Below are 19952 nucleotides of genomic sequence, written 5' to 3'. Positions count from 1 at the left end.
TTTGATTTATATGAGTTAATTTAGACGTAATGCACGTTTTTTTATAGACAGTTATTTCCATGTGTTGACATTATGTGCTGCATTATTTTGCTCATTGCGCCCTCCTGTGGCCTTGGGAGACATGACAAAAGTTTCCTTAAAACCTATATCTTAATCTGCATATGAAACATTAGAAATTAGATGTTTAATTTTTATTGTGTGTTTGACTGTTAAAACAAAAAATATTTGTTGTTTGTCTCAATAAATTGGGTTAATTTAAAAATACAGTGGTTAAATGAAAAAAAAAAATTTCTATTGCTCTTTGTTTTACAAAAGATTATAAGTCAATAATTATCGATACCGAACGATATGAAACATTATATCGTTGATACATTTTTTAGCTATATCGCCCAGCCCTACACAGCCGCAATACTGTAAAGATGCGTAAAAAGAAATATGATGGAACAAATAAGCCCTAATAGTAACTAGATAATAATACTAGTCTAATAATAATAATAATAATAATAATATAATTGTCTTGATATCGTCAAAGGCATCGGCCACAGGCAATATCTCTGACTATCATCGATATACGATACTATCGTCGGCACAACCCTAATTACCAATATTGAAAACTGCTTCGTTGTGCTGCTTCGTATTTTTGTGGAAACCATGATTCATTTTTTCAGGATTATTTGAAAAGTTGAAAAGCAGCAAATTAATTTGAAAGATAATTCTTTTGTAATAAATAAATAAAATACTGACAATTTAATGCATCTCTGCTGAAAAAAAAAAGAATGGTAGTGTATTTTATAGAGTATATCTATCTTTTATAGAGTATATGTATTTTATAAAGTATATCTTTATTGTATTATTTTTTGTTCTTATTTTAAACATTTTGAATGTCATTTTCTTAATTTGGTTGATTGGAAAAGCCATTTTAAGTAGTTTGAGGGTAAATACATCATTTTCATTCTGATCAACTATTCCTTTAAATCCAGACTCTGGATTACATAGTATAGTATAGTATAGTATATAGTATATAGTATAACAGAGCACATACTTTGTTGTCTCCTCCTGACACAGCCAGGATGTTTCCTGTGATGGACCAGCTCACGTGCCACACAACGTCATTGAATTTGTGTAGAAGTTTGGCCGTCCAGGTGTTACCGGCTGGGTCGTCACACATCCAGATAAACACACGACCATCCTACGGTGGAATATAACAATATAATATAAATCCTTTATGCATATTCCAGATACTATTATCCAACTTACATAGCATTAAAGGTATACATTTTAATAGTTAAAGCATTCCTAAGGAATCAAGCACATGGCTTTGCCAGGAATGCATATCATTTTTAGTTTAGAATAAAACTAAACTTATTCCATTTAATTTATTCCATTTAATTCATTGTTCACAGTGACATACAGTACAATATTTAGAGTAAAGCATTTGGCTGTGATCACCTGTGAGCAGCTGGCGATTGTGCTGGTAGGCAGACCAATGGAAGGAGCCCAGCCAACATCTCTCACCCAATCACTGTGCGCCTCCAGCTTCTGATCCTCTTTCCACTGCCCGTCCTCTTCTCTGGGAAGAAAAATAGGATTGTCAGCACACTGTTTTAATTCAAAGATATTTGTAGACTCAGTCTTATTTTAATAACAATGATAAATGTCAATTTGGGGTGAATTATTACTTCAAATATCATTGGCTCAATAAGAATCTAGCATTTTATCATATTTGGAAATGGAGAAACAAACACACACACAGGCAACCCAAAGTATGGAATGATTAGGATTTATAATGTTTTTGGAAAGAAGTTTCTTATGCTCACCAATATTGCTTTTATTGATAAACGTTTACTGCAATTATAGTTAGTGTAACTGTTTTCTATTTAAATACATTTCATATGTAATTTATTCCTGTGATGTAATGCTTTTATTCAGCAATGACTCGTTGAATTGATTAATACTTAACATAAAAAATGTTACAGAAAATTCTACTGTTCAAAGACATGCTGTTCTTTTGTATATATCATAGTTTTCGCAACAAATATGAAACGGTGTGACTGTTTTCAACACTGATAAGAAATGTTTCTTGAGCAGCAAATCAGCATATTAGAATAATTTCTGAAGTATCATGTGACACTGAAGACTGGAGTAATGATGCTGAAAATTCAGTTTTGATCACAGGAATAAATTACATTTTAGAATATATTCAAATAGAAAACAGTTCTTTTAAATTGTAATAACTTTTCAGAATATTACTGTGAGCATCAGAGAATTCTTTCAAAATATATAAAGTGTTGCGTTTATAATTTTGTTCAGTGTATATATATATATAAAATTATAACAAACTCAGTAAGTAAATATAACATTATTTTATTTTATTTATTTAGATTTTTTTCTATTTAATTCTGCATGGGTATATTGGTGCCCAAGTGTGACAGTAAAAGCTGACAGCAGGTGCTCGTCACTGTACTCTCTAAAATAAGGGCTGCACTCACTTCCACAGCTTGACCAGATTGTCACAGCCTCCAGACACAAATCTCTTGATGTAGTTGGGCTTCTGTCCTGTTGGCTGCTCAATAAGACTCCCTGGGACAACAGCTGGGGCCCAACTCACAGCATTACAGCCGATCTGCCAGAGAGAAGAGAGAAACCATAAAAAAACTCAAATAACAGGATGCAGTACAGCAAACTGGGCCAGTCTTGTATGACATCTACTACACTCGGCTGAAGCCTCTATATTGCATGTCTATAAAGCCTTATTGTCCAATCAGCACTGATGAATATTGAAAAAAATAAATAATTGGTAACACTTTATTTTTAGGTGTCCTTGTTACACGTTACAAGTACTTACTATTATAATAACAATTAATTATGCATAATTACATGTAAGTAACCTTAATCCTAACCCAAACCATATAGTAAGAACATGTAGTTAATTAATATTACTCTGTACTTAAATATATAATTACACTGTAACAAGGACACCTTAAAATAAAGTGTAACCAAGTTTCTCTTGCATCATCGAGATTTCACTGTAAAATCAGAAATTTCAAGTTCTAAAGTTCTAAATTCAAGTTCTAAAGTTCTAAAGGTCTTTGCACACCGAGTCCGAAATTTTCGTATGCATTTTTTTGCATTCATCATCGTCACTCACAGAAAGCTTGCACACAAGAGTCAAAATGCTCGCTACGGATGCGAAAAACGCAGAAAATCGAACCCGATTTAAATGTTTTTATGACGGACGAAAGTTTCGGAGGCAGTGTGTAAACGTGATTGACACGACGTCTAATCGTATTTCTTTTTTAATGTGCGAAAACTTTGGACAGTGTGCAAAAACCTTACCTGTTTAAATTAAAAAGGTGTTAAATATAGTAATAACATAGTAAATTATTACATAGTAATAACATAGTAATAATGCCAAAAAAGCACATTTCTGAACATTTATTTATTATTGAGAACTTTTTAATCCGATACAATATGGTTTTAGCTGAAAAATATTAAAGGGGTCATATGATGCTTTTTTAAAGATCATTATTTTGTGTATTTGGTGTAACAGAATATGTTGACATGCTTTAATGTTCAAAAAACACATATCAGCTTGTAACACTCCAAAGAGAAAGGAAAACTTGAAATAGCATCATATGACCCTTTTTAGCTTTCCAGCGGGTCAAAACGGACACGGGAATGCAAAAGGTGTCGGCAGTATTTGAATGCATTAGGATGTTTAATCAACATTAAATTAAATAATTTATATATATATATTTATTTATTTATTTAAACAAATATTACATTTAAGTTATTTTGTTAAATATAGTAATAACATAGTAAAAACATACAAAAACTTTAAATCTTCACACTTTTACTAATTAATAAAAAGTTTTTGTTCAGATACAATCGGGTTTTAGTTAAAAAAATATCTATTACTGTTATACAAGCTATTCGAATGCATTTGGGAGGTTATTCAAAACAACAACAACAACAACAAAAATTACACACACATTTTTTATAAAATCTGAATCTTATATGTATATAGTAGTAATAGTAATAATCATACAATTATCAGTGCCCTTAAGAGGTATATTTTAAGATATTATGGTCGCATCTAAAGGCTAAACTCACTGTATGTGCATTGTTGATCTTCTTAATATCCCAGTGTCCATCTCCAGAGCAGGTCAACACTGAAATGGCACCGTCTGAGCTGCCACAGGCCAGAAACAAGCCAAAGTCATACGGTCCCCAGCAAACTGAGTTCACTGCGGGAGAACAAAGGGAGTGTGATTGTCCACAGCGGGATGCACTTCTGTGTCCCAGTGTTTGATACGAGAGTCAAAAGCGTGAAGTTACCGGACGAGTCGTGGCCTGTGTATTCATACATCTTGTCCCAGCTGCCGTTCTCCTCCTTCCAGATGATCACCTTCCTGTCGTAGGAGCAGGATGCCAGGATGTTGCCGTACATGGGGTGAGCCCAGGCCACCTGCCACACCGGACCCTCATGACTGCCCAAAGAGATGGAAAGAATTCAAATAAACTAATTAGAACTAATAAGACATTAGCCCCGTTATCAATCATAAGTCACCCTTAAACTACAGTTTTAGCTTATGATAAAAGTCACTTTTTTATTTTTTTTATTTTATTAAATTGTAATGATACCAGTAAAACACTTTCTTTAATGCCCATTTGATGCTTTTGTCAGCCATATCTTCGAATTATTTGGGGTTTTTCCAGCCAATACAAATATGTGTGTTGTTTTTCTAGTTTTACATTTCTGTTAAAAGCTCATTTATTAACTATGGCTTTTAATTCCTCGGGCAATTAATTATTAGATGTGTATTTGTTTTATGTCTTCTTGTTTTATGTCTATGCCCATTCTCATTCCTTTATTTTCTTTGATGTACAGCAGAATTAAACAGCTTTATGTTCATTTATTTTATATATACTCTTTCTGACAACACTGAAATATAAACAAAAAAAAATCTGATTTATTATTTGATAATTATTTATCATTTAATTTACCGGGTTCAATATTTGAATCAATTGACAACACTAAATATAATACATAAATGTAAGCGGTTTCATTGATTGATTGACGGTTTGTTTCACTTTTGGTTGTTCTAAATGTATTGAACTTTTACTTTTATTTAAAATTGCTGATAAATACCTGGAAAACATTGAACTGTGTTTACATAATTATTCCACTGTTTTTTTTTAATAATAATTGGTTTCTTTCTCATCTATTTAGTCTTTTTAAACTTGAATAACTACTTAAATAATTAAAAACATATACTTCATTGAAAAATACTTGAAGAATATATTTAAGTGTTGTAATGCATATTTGTTTACAGTTACATTTTTGAACTGTGTTCATTAGCATATTCGTTTTTGGCTGTATCAAAATTGTATCAGTTTATTTTACAATTATTTATCACACAATAAACTGCATTAAATATTTTAATCAATTGATAGCCCAAATTATAATACTAAATTGCACAAATAGGTTTATGTATGCATTTATTACAATTGATTACTTTAATTGTTTCTTTAAAATTGTATAATTGTTTCTTTATCTATTTTCAACTGTATCTTTATATTTACATTTAAATATTTTAATATCTTATTTAAAAATGTGTCCATTTGCATAGAGAAGAGTTACATGTTCCAGTTCTTGTCTCCTGAAGGTTTAGTTTCATTATGGTATCTTTGAAGCCCTAGTTTTATTTCCTCACCCCCTCAGATCAGCCACGAGGATCTGCCCTCCGTTTTTGACGTCAAAGATCTTCACAGAGCGATCAGAGGAGCAGGTGGCCAGTCTGGTGCCGTAATAGTCCATCTGAGCATCATGCTGAAAACACAACCACAAAACAGAGTTAAAACGCTAGCAAAGATGCAGCAGAGGTAAAGAAGGAGACAGAACGGATGGAGACACTCACGATCATATCCTCATGCGAGGTGTCCACTGTGTTAATGACTGAAACCTGAAAGACACAAGACCACAGACGTGCTTGAAAACTTAAATAGTTAGAAACTGATTTTAGTGTGTTTTATAAATTTAGTGTGCGCGTCAGATTTAACTGACATCAGTAGAATTGTTGATATTATCATGCATTTATATCTGAATACACAACACAGTCATGTATAAAGGTATATGCAACTAATTAATAATTTTTACATTTCATTATTATTATTTAATTATTATTTATCATGTAATTAACTAAATTAAATATTTTACTCAATTGACAAATACTAATATATGCCATGACTCATTCATTTAATATTTAAAATATTTTATAATATTTAAATATAACGCAAAAAATAAGTCATTTATTTTACTTATTTTTCTGCATATACTGACATATGCAGTCGTTCATTTATTTGTTTGTTTTATTTATAAAGCGATTAACTAAATTAAATATTTGAATCAATTGACAACACTAAATACTATAATAATAGTAATTTAATATTTTCCTGCAAATACTGATATTATGTGCGATTATTTACTTGTTTATTTATTTGATAATTTATCACGTAATTAACTGATTTAAATATTTTAATCAACTGACAGCACTAAATATAATACAAAAACTTAATATAAAAATAAATAAATAAATATCGCAATAGATACTGTAACGTAGATATTTGACAGAATGAAATCAGATAATTTGACATTAATATTATCAGAGCTGTTTTATAAAGATAATCTAAACACAACAAAAAGTTGCTTTTAATCTCAGAAACGGTTTTGATATCTAAAAATGCGTTTTATTTTCCATCAGGTCACTTACTGTAAAACTACAGAATTGGGATTTGTTTAGATTTGTCCATTCATCCGCTCAAGGACTACCGGGTTTAAACAAATATCTGAGAATAATCAAAGCCCAGTCAATAATGCAACACTCACCATATTTGATTATATCGCTCCAACAAGCACCTTCACCACTGAAATCTTCAGAAAGTGTCCTGGTTGCTCTTCAGAGCTTCAGAAATGAATATTTACTGGTAATATTTCCGACGTGGCAGACAGACAGCGCTCCGTGCGGACTGTGTCTCCGCTGCTAAACGCTCCGGCTGGAATGAAATAAAGGTTCCGCTTAACGTTTCCCATCCGCGCCCTGCATTTCACATTGATTCCAGCAGATGACAGCAAAGCGCGTTAAATTATTAATATATCGCTCATCTCTATTTATAAACTGTACAAAAGTGTCATATGTCCCAGCCTGTCCAGTGTCCCATCCAGGCGCTATGATCTTCATCAAGCTCAACTTTCTGTATTAATTTTTACATCGCCATAAAGTGCAGTTCTTTAAAAAGTCAAGATGTCGAATGTCACCTTTTACATTTCCAATCTTTTGGAAAAAATGACATCCACTGACAAAGACTTTCGGTAAGACAAGTGTGTGTTGTTAGACGCGTGTTTCATGACTAATATTTACAAAAATAGGCCAATGACAAAGCAACGGCCTAAAAACATTTTATATCAATAATTTTCAGATTCCTACTATACTTTAAAATGCTTCACTGGAAACCACGGATAAGCTACTACTAACTATAATTTAGAAACTTTAATATATAAACTTTAATTTTCTGTAAACCTGCTTTGTATCGCGCTATACAAATAAACTTGAATTGAATTGAATAAACATTGAATTTCGTAACTAAAAACTATAGCTGTTGTGGTCTTATTGAAAACTATTATTTATTTGCATTAAATTTTAATTTACAAGACTGTTCCCTTCTATAGGCTATTTATATTTTAGTCGTATTTTGGCTGGCTAGCCAAAAGGAAACTTAACCCAATCATATTAAATAAATCAGCATTAACGATAACTATCACGATTCCAGCAGCATTCAGTTTCTAATTTGTTGTTCTCAAACTGTTTTGCTATGTAAGATTTTAATTGCTTGAGCTATCAGTTGTGCTATATCTTGGTAGTGTTTATTTACCATAGTAAAACCATGTTTTGGACATGTACTATCAGTGCTGGGTAGATTACGAACAAATTGTAGTCTGTTACAGATTACAGATTATATTATGAAAACTGTAGTTAGTAGCGTGATCTAGGTTACATTTAGGTAATGCATTTTGACTACTTCTTAGGTTACTTTTAGATAACTTTTTATCAAATGTGTTTTAAACTTACCATTAAATGTACCACACTGATATAAAAAACGCAAAGAGAAGAAAATATATTCCTTGAAATATGTCTTTGTGTCATACCATTTAGCTTTGATTATATTCACAAAGTAGCATTATTAGAAAGGAACATTCAAAAGAGGAAAAAATAAGAATTAGAGAGAATCAATACATTTTTAATAATTTACTGCCGCTGTGTGAACAATATGTAATCATGCAATCCATAAAAAAAAGTAACTAATCTGATTATGAGCATTTTAAAATGTACTTAAAAGTACTTAATTTTTGTAATCTGATTACACAATCCAGATTACATGTAATCAGTTACTACCCAGCACTGTGGTACTACACGATGTGGATTGTGAAGTATACATCAACACTAATAAAGACTATGATTTCTTTCAGGTTTATGGCGGCCAATGACCTGATGATGGAGCTCCAGAAGGACTCGATCAAACTGGACGAGGAAAGCGAGAGGAAGGTTGTGGCGATGCTACTCAAACTTCTGGAGGACAAAAACGGAGAAGTGCAGAATCTGGCTGTCAAATGGTATTTTCTCACTCAGATTTTCTTCCAAACGTCTTCCTTTACAGTGATGCAGTGATCAGGATTATTTCTGGTTTGTGTAGTCTTGGTCCTCTGGTGGGAAAAGTGAAGGAGTGTCAGGTGGAGACGATGGTGGACACGCTCTGCTCCAACATGGTGTCCAACAAAGAGCAGCTGAGGGACATTTCCAGCATGGGCCTGAAGACCGTCATCGCCGAACTGCCACCTTCATCTACAGGTATCAAGATGATATTAGAGAAATGTCCATCTTTTTGGGATCTTTAGTCATAGCTGTTGTATTGCGTTGAAGGTTTGAGCCTCACAGTCAACGTCTGTAGGAAGATCACGTCCCAGTTGATTGGAGCATTGGGAATGCAAGACGACGTGTCCATTCAGCTGGAGGCTTTGGATATTCTCTCCGACATGTTGGGCAGGTTGGTCCAAATGTCTTGTACTTGCATGTACAGTTGAGGTCAAAAGTTTACACCCCCCTTTCAGAATTTGCAAAATGTTAATTATTTTACCAAATTAAGAGGGATCTGAAATGCATGTTATTGTTTATTTAGTACTGACCTGAATAAGATATTGCACATAAAATATGTTTACATATAGTCCACAAGAGAAAATAATAGTTGAATTTATAAAAATGACCCTGTGATTCTTAATACTGTGTTGTTGCCTGAATGATCCACAGCTGTGTTTTTTGTTTAGTGATAGTTGTTCATGAGTCCCTTGTTTGTCCTGAACAGTTAAACTGCCTGCTGTTCTTCAGAAAAACCCTTCCGCTCCCACAAATTCTTCGGTTTTCCAGCATTTTTGTGTATTTGAACCCTTTCCAACATTGACTGTATTGTCTGTTGACTGTGGTTTTGAGATCCATCTTTTCACACTGAGGACAACTGAGGGACTCATACGCAACTATTACAGAAGGTTCAAATGCTCACTGATGCTCCAGAAGGAAAAAAAACATGCATTAAAAGCCTTAAACTTTTTGAATTTGAAGATCAGGGTAAATTTAACTTATATAAAAAAAATATGATATTTAGGCAAAATAAGAAAAATCTTCTGTAATAGTTGCATATGTATCCCACAGTTGTCCTCAGTGTGAGAAGATGGATCTCAAAATCATACAGTCAATGTTGGAAAGGGTTCAAATACACAAAAATGCTGCAAAACCAAAGAATTTGTGGGAGCTGAAGGTTTTTTCTGAAGAACAGCAGGCAATTTAACTGTTCAGGACAAACAAGGGACTCATGAACAACTATCACTAAACCAAAAACACAGCTGTGGATCATTCAGGCAACAACACAGTATTAAGAATCAAGGGGATGTAAACTTTTGAACGGGGCCATTTTTATAAATTCAACTATTATTTTCTCTTGTGGACTATATGTAAACGTCTTTTATGTGAAATATCTCATTCAGGTCATGTACTAAATAAACAATAACATGCATTTAGTATGATCCCTCTTATTTTGGTAAAATAATTAGCATTTTGCAGATTCTGAAAGGGGGATGTAAACTTTTGACCTCAACTTGTAAGTGTTAATGAGCATCCACCCATCAGTCTTCTACATTATTTGCCAGGTTGAGCACTGCTCTGGTGAGCGTCCATCAGTCGATTCTGACCAGCCTCCTTGCTCAGCTCATGAGTCCTCGTATGGCTGTGAGGAAACGCTCTATTATCGCTCTGGGTCACCTGGTGCCCAGCTGTAGCCCCACTCTGTTCACGCAGCTCACCGCACACCTCATGGGCGAACTGTCCCGCGGGCCGCCCACCGCCAGCGTCCGCACCTACATCCAGTGCCTGGCCACGGTCAGCAGACGAGGAGGACACAGGATCGGTGAGAGCTGATTTGTCCGTTTTGAGGGAATGTAGTGTTATTGAGTGACCAGCAGAGGGAGCCGAAGAGACTAGCTAGGATAAATTCAGTATTACAAAACATTTTGAATATTCAAGTGGAGTAATATGGAGTCTTATGATCTGAAGGGGAACACCTGCAGAAGATTGTGCCAATGGTGGTGAAGTTTTGTAACGTGGAGGATGATGAGCTACGCGAGTTCTGCTTTCAAGCGTTTGAAGCTTTTGTTAGCAGGTAGAACCATTCTTTCTATATTATTTGGTCTAAAACTAAAAATTGTAAAAAAGAAAAAAAAAAAAAAAAATTTAAACATGAGAGAATTATTTTTGTATTTTATTATTTTCACTTAACTTGTTGCATTTTATTTTATGTTTGTTTAAATTCTAACTTGTTTTGACATTTTGTGATTTTGGTTTAATTTATAATGCATTTTGTCATTTTGTAAAATGTATTTTATTTTATTATTTTGGTTTACATTATATTATGTTTTGACATTTTTGACTCATTTTATTTTATGATATTATTTAAAACGATATCATCTGGGTAATTTTTGTAACATTTTGTTGTATTATTTTGGTATAAATTATAAAAAATGTTGTCATTTTAGTTTTATTTTTTTATGTTGGTTTACATTGTATCATGTTTGGTAATTTTTTGGACTCATTTTATTTTAATACACTATATTGGTTTAAAGTATATAATGTTTTGTCTTTTTGTAACATTTTGTTATATTATTTTTTATTTTTACTGTTTTATTTTATTACCGTATGTTTATATTTGTAAGTCAGAAAATATTTATTTTATTTCTTTATTTTTTTTTACAATTTTATTTTATTAACATATGTTTATACTTGTAAGTCAGAAAATATTTCCTTTATTTCTTTATTTTTTTTAACTATTTTATTTTATTACCGTATGTTTATACTTGCAAGTCAGAAAATATTTCCTGTTTTTTTTTAACAGATGTCCAAAGGAAATGTCCCCTCACATCCAAGCAATCATCAAGTTGTGTTTGAAGTACATCATCTACGACCCCAATTACAATTACGATGCTGATGATGACGAGGATGACAGTATGGACACTGAGGACAGAGAAGATGAAGATCAGGGTGATTTTTATGACCATCATTATGCAACTCTAAGCGTAAACATAAATAAACATTATGCCTTTGAAAAGAATTATAGTTAGATTAAAAAATCAAGTTGATCTAGCTATGAGATGAGGCAGATAGATGGCGGATGTTTTTCACAGTCAGCCCAATTGTAATCTATAGAGTCTGACGATGAATACAGTGACGATGATGACATGAGCTGGAAGGTGCGGCGTTCCTCTGTGAAATGTCTGGAGGCGATAATCAGCAGCCGCAGGGATCTGCTGGTGGAGCTCTATGGATCCGTAAGCCCAACGTTGGTGTCCCGCTTCAAAGAGCGTGAGGAAAATGTTAAAACTGACATTTTCTCAGCCTACGTGGCTTTGCTCAGACAGACCAGACACCCTCATGGTCCCACTTTGGACACGGGGGCTAAAGAGGAGCCTGCAACTTGTCTCTTGAAGAAACAGGTAGCCTACTAATGTTTGCAGGTTATTGACCCAACTTACATGTAGCATCCAGTGCATATCTCTTAAAAACAGCTCTCACCTGCACTCACAGGTACCGACGATTGTAAAAGCCTTACACCGACAGCTAAAGGAGAAAAGCATGAGATGTAGGCAAGGCTGCTTCAATCTTTTGACAGAGATGGCGAATGTACTGCCTGGTCAACTAGGAGAACACATACCAGCCCTCATTCCAGGTCAGCTTAAAAGAGATTTAGCATAAAACGCTATGCTAACACCCTGTCCACATTGTATAAGACTGTCTACAATGGATGCAAAGCAATGAGTTACCAATAGTAAACTGAAGCACCGTTTGAATTCTGACATTAAGGACAAACTGATTTGGAAAGTCCGTTTTGACGTGTCCAGTGTAGACAGCTTCAAATAGTTGAAGCATGATCCATGACTATCGTCACACCTGTTGTACACATGGTGTAAGTCACTATTCTGAGTAAGAACAGCTAACATGCTTACTTCAGGTTGTCTAATGGATACTAAGTTCTGGTCAGTGATGTTCGTTTCTTGCTCTAGTTGCAACAAATACATAAGAGTCTGTCGAGTTGTCTTTGGACCTTTTGCATCCAGTTGTGCTTTTTAAAGGGTTAGTTCACCCAAAAATGAAAATTCTGTCATTAATTGCTCACCCTCATGTTGTTCCAAACCCAAGACCTTCGTTCATCTTCGGAACACAAATTAAGATATTTTTGATGAAATCCGAGAGCTTTTTGACCCTGCATAGACAGCAATGGTACTACCACGCAGTGGCGGCTCGTCGGGGGAGGCAGGGGAGGCACAGCTTCCCCATAATTTTGAGGTGAAAATGGGAGGAGGACGATTTAATGTTAATAAAATTCACAATTCAGTTCATGTCTCAGAATGTGTATTTTTTGTTTGTAATTTCACAGCTGTAATACCATAACATAAAAAGCGCCGCTTTTCTATCACGAATGTGCCGAATCTGCTGATGTAATTGCAACCGCTAATGATAGAGAAGGGGAGGGGAGGCCGGGGGAGCGCGGAGCTCTCGTGCCTCCGATGGTAAAATTTTAAAGTGGTTAAGCAAATAATAATAAATAATAATAATAATCGGCAGGGATCCCAGACCAATACAATTAGTGAAAACAAAAATAATAATTTTATTCACAAATTTCTTCTCTTCCATATCAGTCTTCGATGCACGTTAACGAGAGTATCACGACGCATGCGAGTGATGCTGCTGACGCAGGAGCCGCGTTCTGATGTAGAACACTGCGGCTTGTTTGCAAGCAGAGAAATGCACACTGGTACTCTCATGAACATGCGTCGAAGACTGACACAGAGGAGAAGAAATTGTTGAATAAAGTTGTTTTTTGTTGTTGTTGTTTTCTTTGTGCACAAAAAGTATCCTCATAGCTACTTAAAATTACGGTTGAACCACTGATGTCACATGGACTACTTTAGCAATGTCCTTACTACGTTTCAAGGCCTTGAACGTGGTAGTTGCGATGCTGTCTATGGAGGGTCAGAAAGCTCTCAAATTTCATAAAAAATATCTTAATTTGTTTTCCGAAGATGAACGAAGGTCTCACGGGTTTTGGAACAACATGAGAGTAATTAATAAGTGAGTAATTAATGACAGAATTTTCATTTTTCTTTTTAACCAGCATTGTGGCATATTAGTTTTAGTGTAACTATTCATTTAAGCCTCTGTCTCTCTTTAGGTATTATTTACTCCTTGACAGACAAGTCGACCTCTTCAAATATGAAGATTGATGCCCTTGCTTTCCTTAATGTTCTCTTAAGTAGCCACAAGCCAGAGATCTTCCAACCACACATTAGCGTCATCTTACCACCAGTGATCCAATGCGTCGAAGACCCATTTTATAAAATCATATCGGAGGCCCTCCAAGTCACCCAGCAGATTGTCAAACTCATGCGGCCACTGGACAAGCCTGTCTCTTTTGATGCCAAACCTTACATCAAGAACGTGTTTGCTTGCACCTCAAAGAGGTTGAAGGCGGCTGACATAGACCAAGAGGTGAAAGAGCGGGCCATTTTCTGCATGGGCCACATTTTGAGTCATTTTGGTGACCAGCTTGGTGGTGACCTGCAGCCCACCTTACAGATATTTCTGGAAAGGCTTAAAAATGAAATCACCAGACTTGTCACAGTGAAGACTTTGACTCTTGTCGCTTCCTCGCCACTTAAAATCGACTTAAGGCCCATTTTAACAGAGGGGATTCCAATGCTTGGATCCTTCTTGCGGAAAAACCAGCGGGCCCTTAAGTTGAACACGACAACAGCCCTGAATGTGATGGTCACAAACTACAGCGACAGCTTCAAGCCGCCTTTGATAGAGTCCATACTGAGTGAGGTGCCTGCTTTGATTCAGGAGCGCGATATGCATATCTCACAAGTAGCCATAACACTGATCACCTGTATGGCCAAAGTTTGCCCGTCCTCTTTGAGCAAGATTGGGGGGACGATCTTACCTGAAGTGCTAAACTTAGTCCATTCTCCACTGCTACAAGGAGGTGCTCTTAATTCAATACTTGAGTTCTTCCAGGTTCTTGTAGCAACAAAGGCCAACAATATGGGTTACAGTGACCTTCTGAAAGGCTTGAGGGGGCCTTTCTATGATTTCAAGTCTACTGACTCACTGTCCGTGCATAAACAGTCCTACTACTCGGTGGCCAAGTGTGTAGCTGCCTTGTCGATGGCCTTTCCCAAAGAAGCTTCTGGAGTGGTCACCAATCTTATCCAGGAGGTTAAGAACCCCAAATCATCCGAGTCGGTGAGAATTCTCTCATTGCTGTGCCTTGGAGAAATTGGACGTTTTATGAACTTCGAAGGGCAGAAGGAACTGAAGGGAGTCATAATGGAAGCCTTCGGTTCTCCTAATGAGGAAGTCAAGTCTGCTGCATCTTTTGCTTTGGGAAACATTTGTGTCGGAAACTTGGGGGAGTACCTGCCATTCATGCTCAAGGAGATCGGCAGCCAGCCGAAGAGACAGTACCTGCTTCTACACTCGCTCAAAGAAATGATCAGTGCTCTGTCAGCAGACAGTCTCAAGCCTCATGTGGAGAACATCTGGGCTTTGCTATTCAAGCACTGTGAATGCGCAGAGGAGGGCACTCGCAATATTGTAGCCGAATGTTTCGGGAAACTCACATTGGTCAGTCCATCTGAACTCCTACCAAGGCTAAAGAAACAACTGTCCTCGGGTAATAGATTAAATGTTATCTTGAATTTACTCACTTGATAATGGGCTAGTTTCAAACATATAGTCTTAAAATGTAGCAAAGTGTTTGATATACATAATTGGGCTGCACAAATCTAAACAAAAAACTATATTTATTGTTCTTCCAGGGTCTCCTCTTTCTCGCAGTACAGTTGTAACTGCAGTGAAGTTCACCATTGTAGACCACCCCATGCCCATAGACTCACTTCTCAAAGGGTGCATTGGTAACTTGCTTGTTTTTACTTATATATAGGTAAATGCATGATAGATACTATTTTAAATCCTTTAACTAATGGCCTAGTTTGTAATTCTGCTATTAGGTGACTTCCTGAAAACACTCCAGGATCCGGACCTCAATGTTCGGCGGGTGGCTTTAGTCATGTTTAATTCAGCTGCCCACAACAAACCCTCCCTGATCCGTGGACTTCTGACATCACTTCTCCCACATCTATACAAGGAGACACAAATCAGAAAAGACCTTGTCAGAGAGGTACAAATTATGAACGTTAAAAGCACAAGAAAGATATTGGAAATACTGATACACAAAAACAGTCAAATAAATTAAAATTCTTTGTGAAATTTGATTAAACTTAAATTATGGCACGTTTAATCACATCTCAGGTTGAGATGGGCCCCTTCAAGCACACAGTAGATGATGGTTTGGACGTCCGCAAGGCAGCTTTTGAATGTATGTACACCCTGCTGGACAGCTGCCTGGACTGTTTGGACATCTTTGAATTTCTGAACCATGTTGAAGAAGGCCTGAAAGATCACTATGACATTAAAGTAAGTGCATTTTCAGTGAGGTTATGGTAGAATGGATTACATTATGCTTAAAGGGATACCCCACCCCAAAATGAAAATTTTGTCATTAATCACTTACCCCCATGTCGTTCCAAACCCGTTAAAGCTCCGTTCGTCTTCGGAACACAATTTAAGATATTTTGGATGAAAACCGGGAGGCTTGTGACTGTCCGATTGACTGCAAAGTAAATTACACTGTCAAGGTCCAGAAAAGTATGAAAGACATCGTCAAAATAGTCCATCTGCCATCAGTGGTTCAACCGTAACGTTATGAAGCGACGAGAATACTTTTTGTACGCAAAGAAAACAAAAATAACGACTTTATTCAACAATTCATCTCCTCTGTATCTCTCCGCATCACCGTAGCGCCATTTTGGAGAGTATCCACTGAACACAAACTGCTTATGCTGTTCTGTGCGGATGCGCTGTTTTCTTTCAAATCAAAGCGTAAATACACATAGAAAACGTATCCTTGTGGCGCGGCTGACACAGAAGAGCGTACGCTGCTTGCGTTCTGCGGAATGGCGCTACGGTGATGCGGAGAGACACAGAGGAGATGAATTGTTGATTAAAGTCGTTATTTTTGTTTTCTTCGCGTACAAAAAGTATTCTCGTCGCTTCATAACGTTACGGTTGAACCACTGATGGCAGATGGACTATTCTGACGATGTCTTTCATACTTTTCTGGACCTTGACAGTGTAATTTACTTTGCAGTCAATCGGACAGTCACAAGCCTCCCGGTTTTCATCCAAAATATCTTAAATTGTGTTCCGAAGACGAACGAAGCTTTAACGGGTTTGGAACGACATGGGGGTAAGTGATTAATGACAACATTTTCATTTTGGGGTGGAGTATCCCTTTAAATGTCCATTACATGGGATTGAAAAAAATATATATATTTTTTTTTTCCACTGTTCATTCCCTTTAAGAATTTTGTTTCTGGTATTTCAGATGCTGACCTTCATTATGCTTGCCAGACTTTCTAAACTGTGTCCAGCCGCTGTGGTACAAAGGCTGGACAGGTTAGTGGAACCACTAAAAGCTACTTGCACTACAAAGGTAAGGCTTAACATGACAGCAGTTTGTTACAAAGATGGGTTGTCTTAAAACTTAAGTAAATAATAATCTACTTTTATAACAAAGGTAAAAGCTGGTTCAGTGAAGCAAGAGTTTGAGAAACAGGAAGAGCTGAGGCGCTCTGCCATGCGTGCAGTCGCCGCCCTGCTGTCCATCAGCGAGGTGGAAAAGAGTCCCGCTATGGCAGACTTTGCCAATCAGATCCGAAGCAATGCGGAGATGGCCACCATCTTCGAGAGCCTTCAAGGAGACCCCTTAATAGGGGCTGTAGAATCGATGGACACCAGTTAGGACTCACAACTGCAATTTGTTATGGTTTGTGGTTGCAGAACCTGCAATGGACTACAGATTTGTGAAAATAAACAAATACTTTTAAAGCTTGGAGCATATTATTACATAATCAGCGTCTACTAGACCAGGGTTTTTCAACCCCGTTCCTGGAGCCCATCCAACAGTGCACATTTTGAATGTCTCAAACACACCTGATTCAGGTCATCAGCTCATTAGTAGTCTCAAAGACCTGGGCTGCATCCAAAATCGCATACTTCCCTACTATATAGCAGGCAAAAACGGCATGTGACAAAAGTCCCATTCCACAATGGCCACAAAATAGTCAAAGTACCCAAATGACCAACATCTTCCGGCGTAATTCTGAAGCATGCATATGACACTTTAATATCCCATGAGGCCACAGGAGAGGATTTATTAATGGCTGTGAAGTACCTACTCAGAAGGAATGCATGCGATTTCGGATGCGCCCAGGGCTGTATGGAAATTTTTAAGCAGCGGACTTGTTGGTTTACGACCCTATCATGCAATGACTTTTCAGACACACAAAGAAACATCCAAAATCTACAACAAAACAGAATGCTTTGTTGATAACCAAGAGAATATTGAATTACTGTGGAAAAAAGTGGAAAAAGTTGATTAAAAATATACACATTAACAAACAATACTGTCCACCAACTGCAGCTTCCAGATGCCGTTTTTATTTTCACTCAATTGTCACACAAACACATAGGATTTTTTTTGTGACATCATAGAAAGCAAAAACCACTAATGCTGCCTTTAAAATCAGTCCGATATCTCAGCAGACAGGATGTGATTGTTATCCTTATCCTTCTTATCCCTGCAGACATTTTTAGCTTTTGGATGCAGCTCTGAAACGGGTGTGTGATAGAATGGAGATATTCAAAGCGAGCAGTGAACAGGGTTGCAAATCTCGTATCTACACTATAAATGAGACAGAAAACACAAGAGTAGTTAACGCTTTCACTTTATTGAAAAGACAACAAGATAACCAGATTATTCGTTCTCCTCGCTGCGAAGTCTGGCGTTGGGGTTTGTGACCTTAATGGCCAACTGAGCGGCCCTTTCTACAATGATCTTCCTGTTCTTTGAAGACACATTGTGGGCGATCTCTGCACAATGGGACCTACAGAGAAAGAATAACCTTAAGATTATCACGTTCTTGTTTTAAAAACAATACTAAATAAGCAAATGCAGCATTCATCATTGAAACTCAAGTTATCCGTTTACACAAACTAGTTCTATTCAGAAGAGGAGACCCAAATACAAGCGCTAGTCACTTGTTGCAGATTATCTTCCACCTGCTGGCTATAGCAAGAGCTAGAGGTGGAATGGGTATTTCCTCCGCCATGCTATTTCTCTGAATTCAACACCTGAGATGAATACGGGCAATTCAACAGGTATGATCAGAGAGATATAGACAGTCCAGTCTGCTTTAAACAAATATAATCAACTAGTTACATAATACTAAGACCACAAAGAACCACCACATTAAAATATACAAAGGATTTATATGAAATGGTAATCTGAGCACACTTACATTAGGTATAGTAGTGGCAATATATAACAATCTTACTTGTTGCTCATCATGAGGACTTCAAGTTCCTTGACATTGTGGACCAAGAACTTCCTGAATCCAGAGGGCAGCATGTGTTTGGTCTTCTTGTTACTCCCATAACCGATGTTGGGCATCAACATCTGACCCTTGAAGCGCCTGCGCACTCTGTTGTCAATACCTCTGGGCTTCCTCCAGTTTTTCTGCAGAGCGATCATTCATATTAGATCATGGATGTAATTTAAAAGCTAAATTAACGGAGTTCTCCGTTGGAAAGAATATTGAACTACTTTAGCCGATCTCTTAAAATGAATAAACGTTTTGGGCAGTGTAGTTGGATTTGACAACCATACAAAATGCTACCGCACTCCAAGAAGATCCGAGAACTTGCTACACTTGTGCTTTCTGATCAATGACTTTCCACGATTTGTCTAGCAATTATGGAAAATAACTTTGATAATGCACAGCACTCATAAAAAGGCAACTTGTGGCTGAAAGCACAAAATGTTGTAGAACTTGAAGTCACAATGAAACCAAACTAAAACCAGATATTCCTAATTACTACACATATGAGTAAAAAAATTGAAGTTAATTAAACTAATGCTTTTAGACACTAGGAGGTCAAAATGAAACATATGCATGGAAAACTTTTCACAAGACCTATAGCATGCACTTCATCAACATACCAGCTTCTGTAGCTATTTTAAATGTATTCAAATGCATTTTAGCTGAAAACAATACAAATTACACTTGGTTTAACTCAAGCGGCAACCTCCCGCTCTCTCTCGTGAAGCCAACACGGAAGTGACTTAAACTGTAATTCGTCAACTGGCCGCTAGAGGCTGGCTGCAAAAGGGAG

General features: G+C 36.4%; 3 protein-coding genes across 3 annotated transcripts in view; 1 reads left to right on the top strand and 2 right to left on the bottom strand.

The window, feature by feature from the left end:
* LOC107719942 (protein SEC13 homolog) overlaps positions 1 to 7045 on the bottom strand; it is a 12577-nt gene extending 5532 nt beyond the window's left edge. Inside the window, exons 1-8 of the mRNA XM_016527496.1 lie at positions 6890 to 7045; positions 5922 to 5966; positions 5718 to 5833; positions 4339 to 4490; positions 4114 to 4247; positions 2490 to 2623; positions 1450 to 1570; positions 1043 to 1189 (exon numbers count right to left, since the gene is read on the bottom strand). Coding sequence (XP_016382982.1) covers positions 1043 to 1189; positions 1450 to 1570; positions 2490 to 2623; positions 4114 to 4247; positions 4339 to 4490; positions 5718 to 5833; positions 5922 to 5966; positions 6890 to 6892 — 852 coding nt within the window. The 5' untranslated portion in view covers positions 6893 to 7045. The remainder of the gene's footprint in view (positions 1 to 1042; positions 1190 to 1449; positions 1571 to 2489; positions 2624 to 4113; positions 4248 to 4338; positions 4491 to 5717; positions 5834 to 5921; positions 5967 to 6889) is intronic.
* A 159-nt stretch (positions 7046 to 7204) lies between these two features.
* LOC107719941 (cullin-associated NEDD8-dissociated protein 1-like) lies at positions 7205 to 17571 on the top strand. The gene is made up of 15 exons (XM_016527495.1): positions 7205 to 7372; positions 8528 to 8671; positions 8752 to 8906; positions 8979 to 9102; positions 10256 to 10512; positions 10659 to 10764; positions 11494 to 11639; positions 11805 to 12091; positions 12183 to 12324; positions 13828 to 15330; positions 15476 to 15571; positions 15668 to 15837; positions 15969 to 16133; positions 17104 to 17211; positions 17296 to 17571. The coding sequence occupies exons 1-15, from the start codon at positions 7305 to 7307 to the stop codon at positions 17518 to 17520; spliced, it is 3696 nt and encodes a 1231-aa protein (XP_016382981.1). The 5' UTR covers positions 7205 to 7304; the 3' UTR covers positions 17521 to 17571.
* Positions 17572 to 18489: 918 nt separating this feature from the next.
* The window catches only part of LOC107719943 (60S ribosomal protein L32), a 4917-nt gene continuing 3454 nt past the window's right edge, over positions 18490 to 19952 (bottom strand). The window contains exons 3-4 of the mRNA XM_016527497.1: positions 19115 to 19296; positions 18490 to 18664 (exon numbers count right to left, since the gene is read on the bottom strand). Coding sequence (XP_016382983.1) covers positions 18535 to 18664; positions 19115 to 19296 — 312 coding nt within the window. The 3' untranslated portion in view covers positions 18490 to 18534. The remainder of the gene's footprint in view (positions 18665 to 19114; positions 19297 to 19952) is intronic.

Source organism: Sinocyclocheilus rhinocerous, unplaced genomic scaffold (genome assembly GCF_001515625.1).
Source record: "Sinocyclocheilus rhinocerous isolate Xijiao unplaced genomic scaffold, SAMN03320098_v1.1 scaffold2466, whole genome shotgun sequence".
Classification (NCBI taxonomy): domain Eukaryota; kingdom Metazoa; phylum Chordata; class Actinopteri; order Cypriniformes; family Cyprinidae; genus Sinocyclocheilus; species Sinocyclocheilus rhinocerous.
The sequence above is the reverse complement of the archived record's forward strand: the minus strand, read 5'-3'. Positions and strand labels throughout refer to the sequence as shown.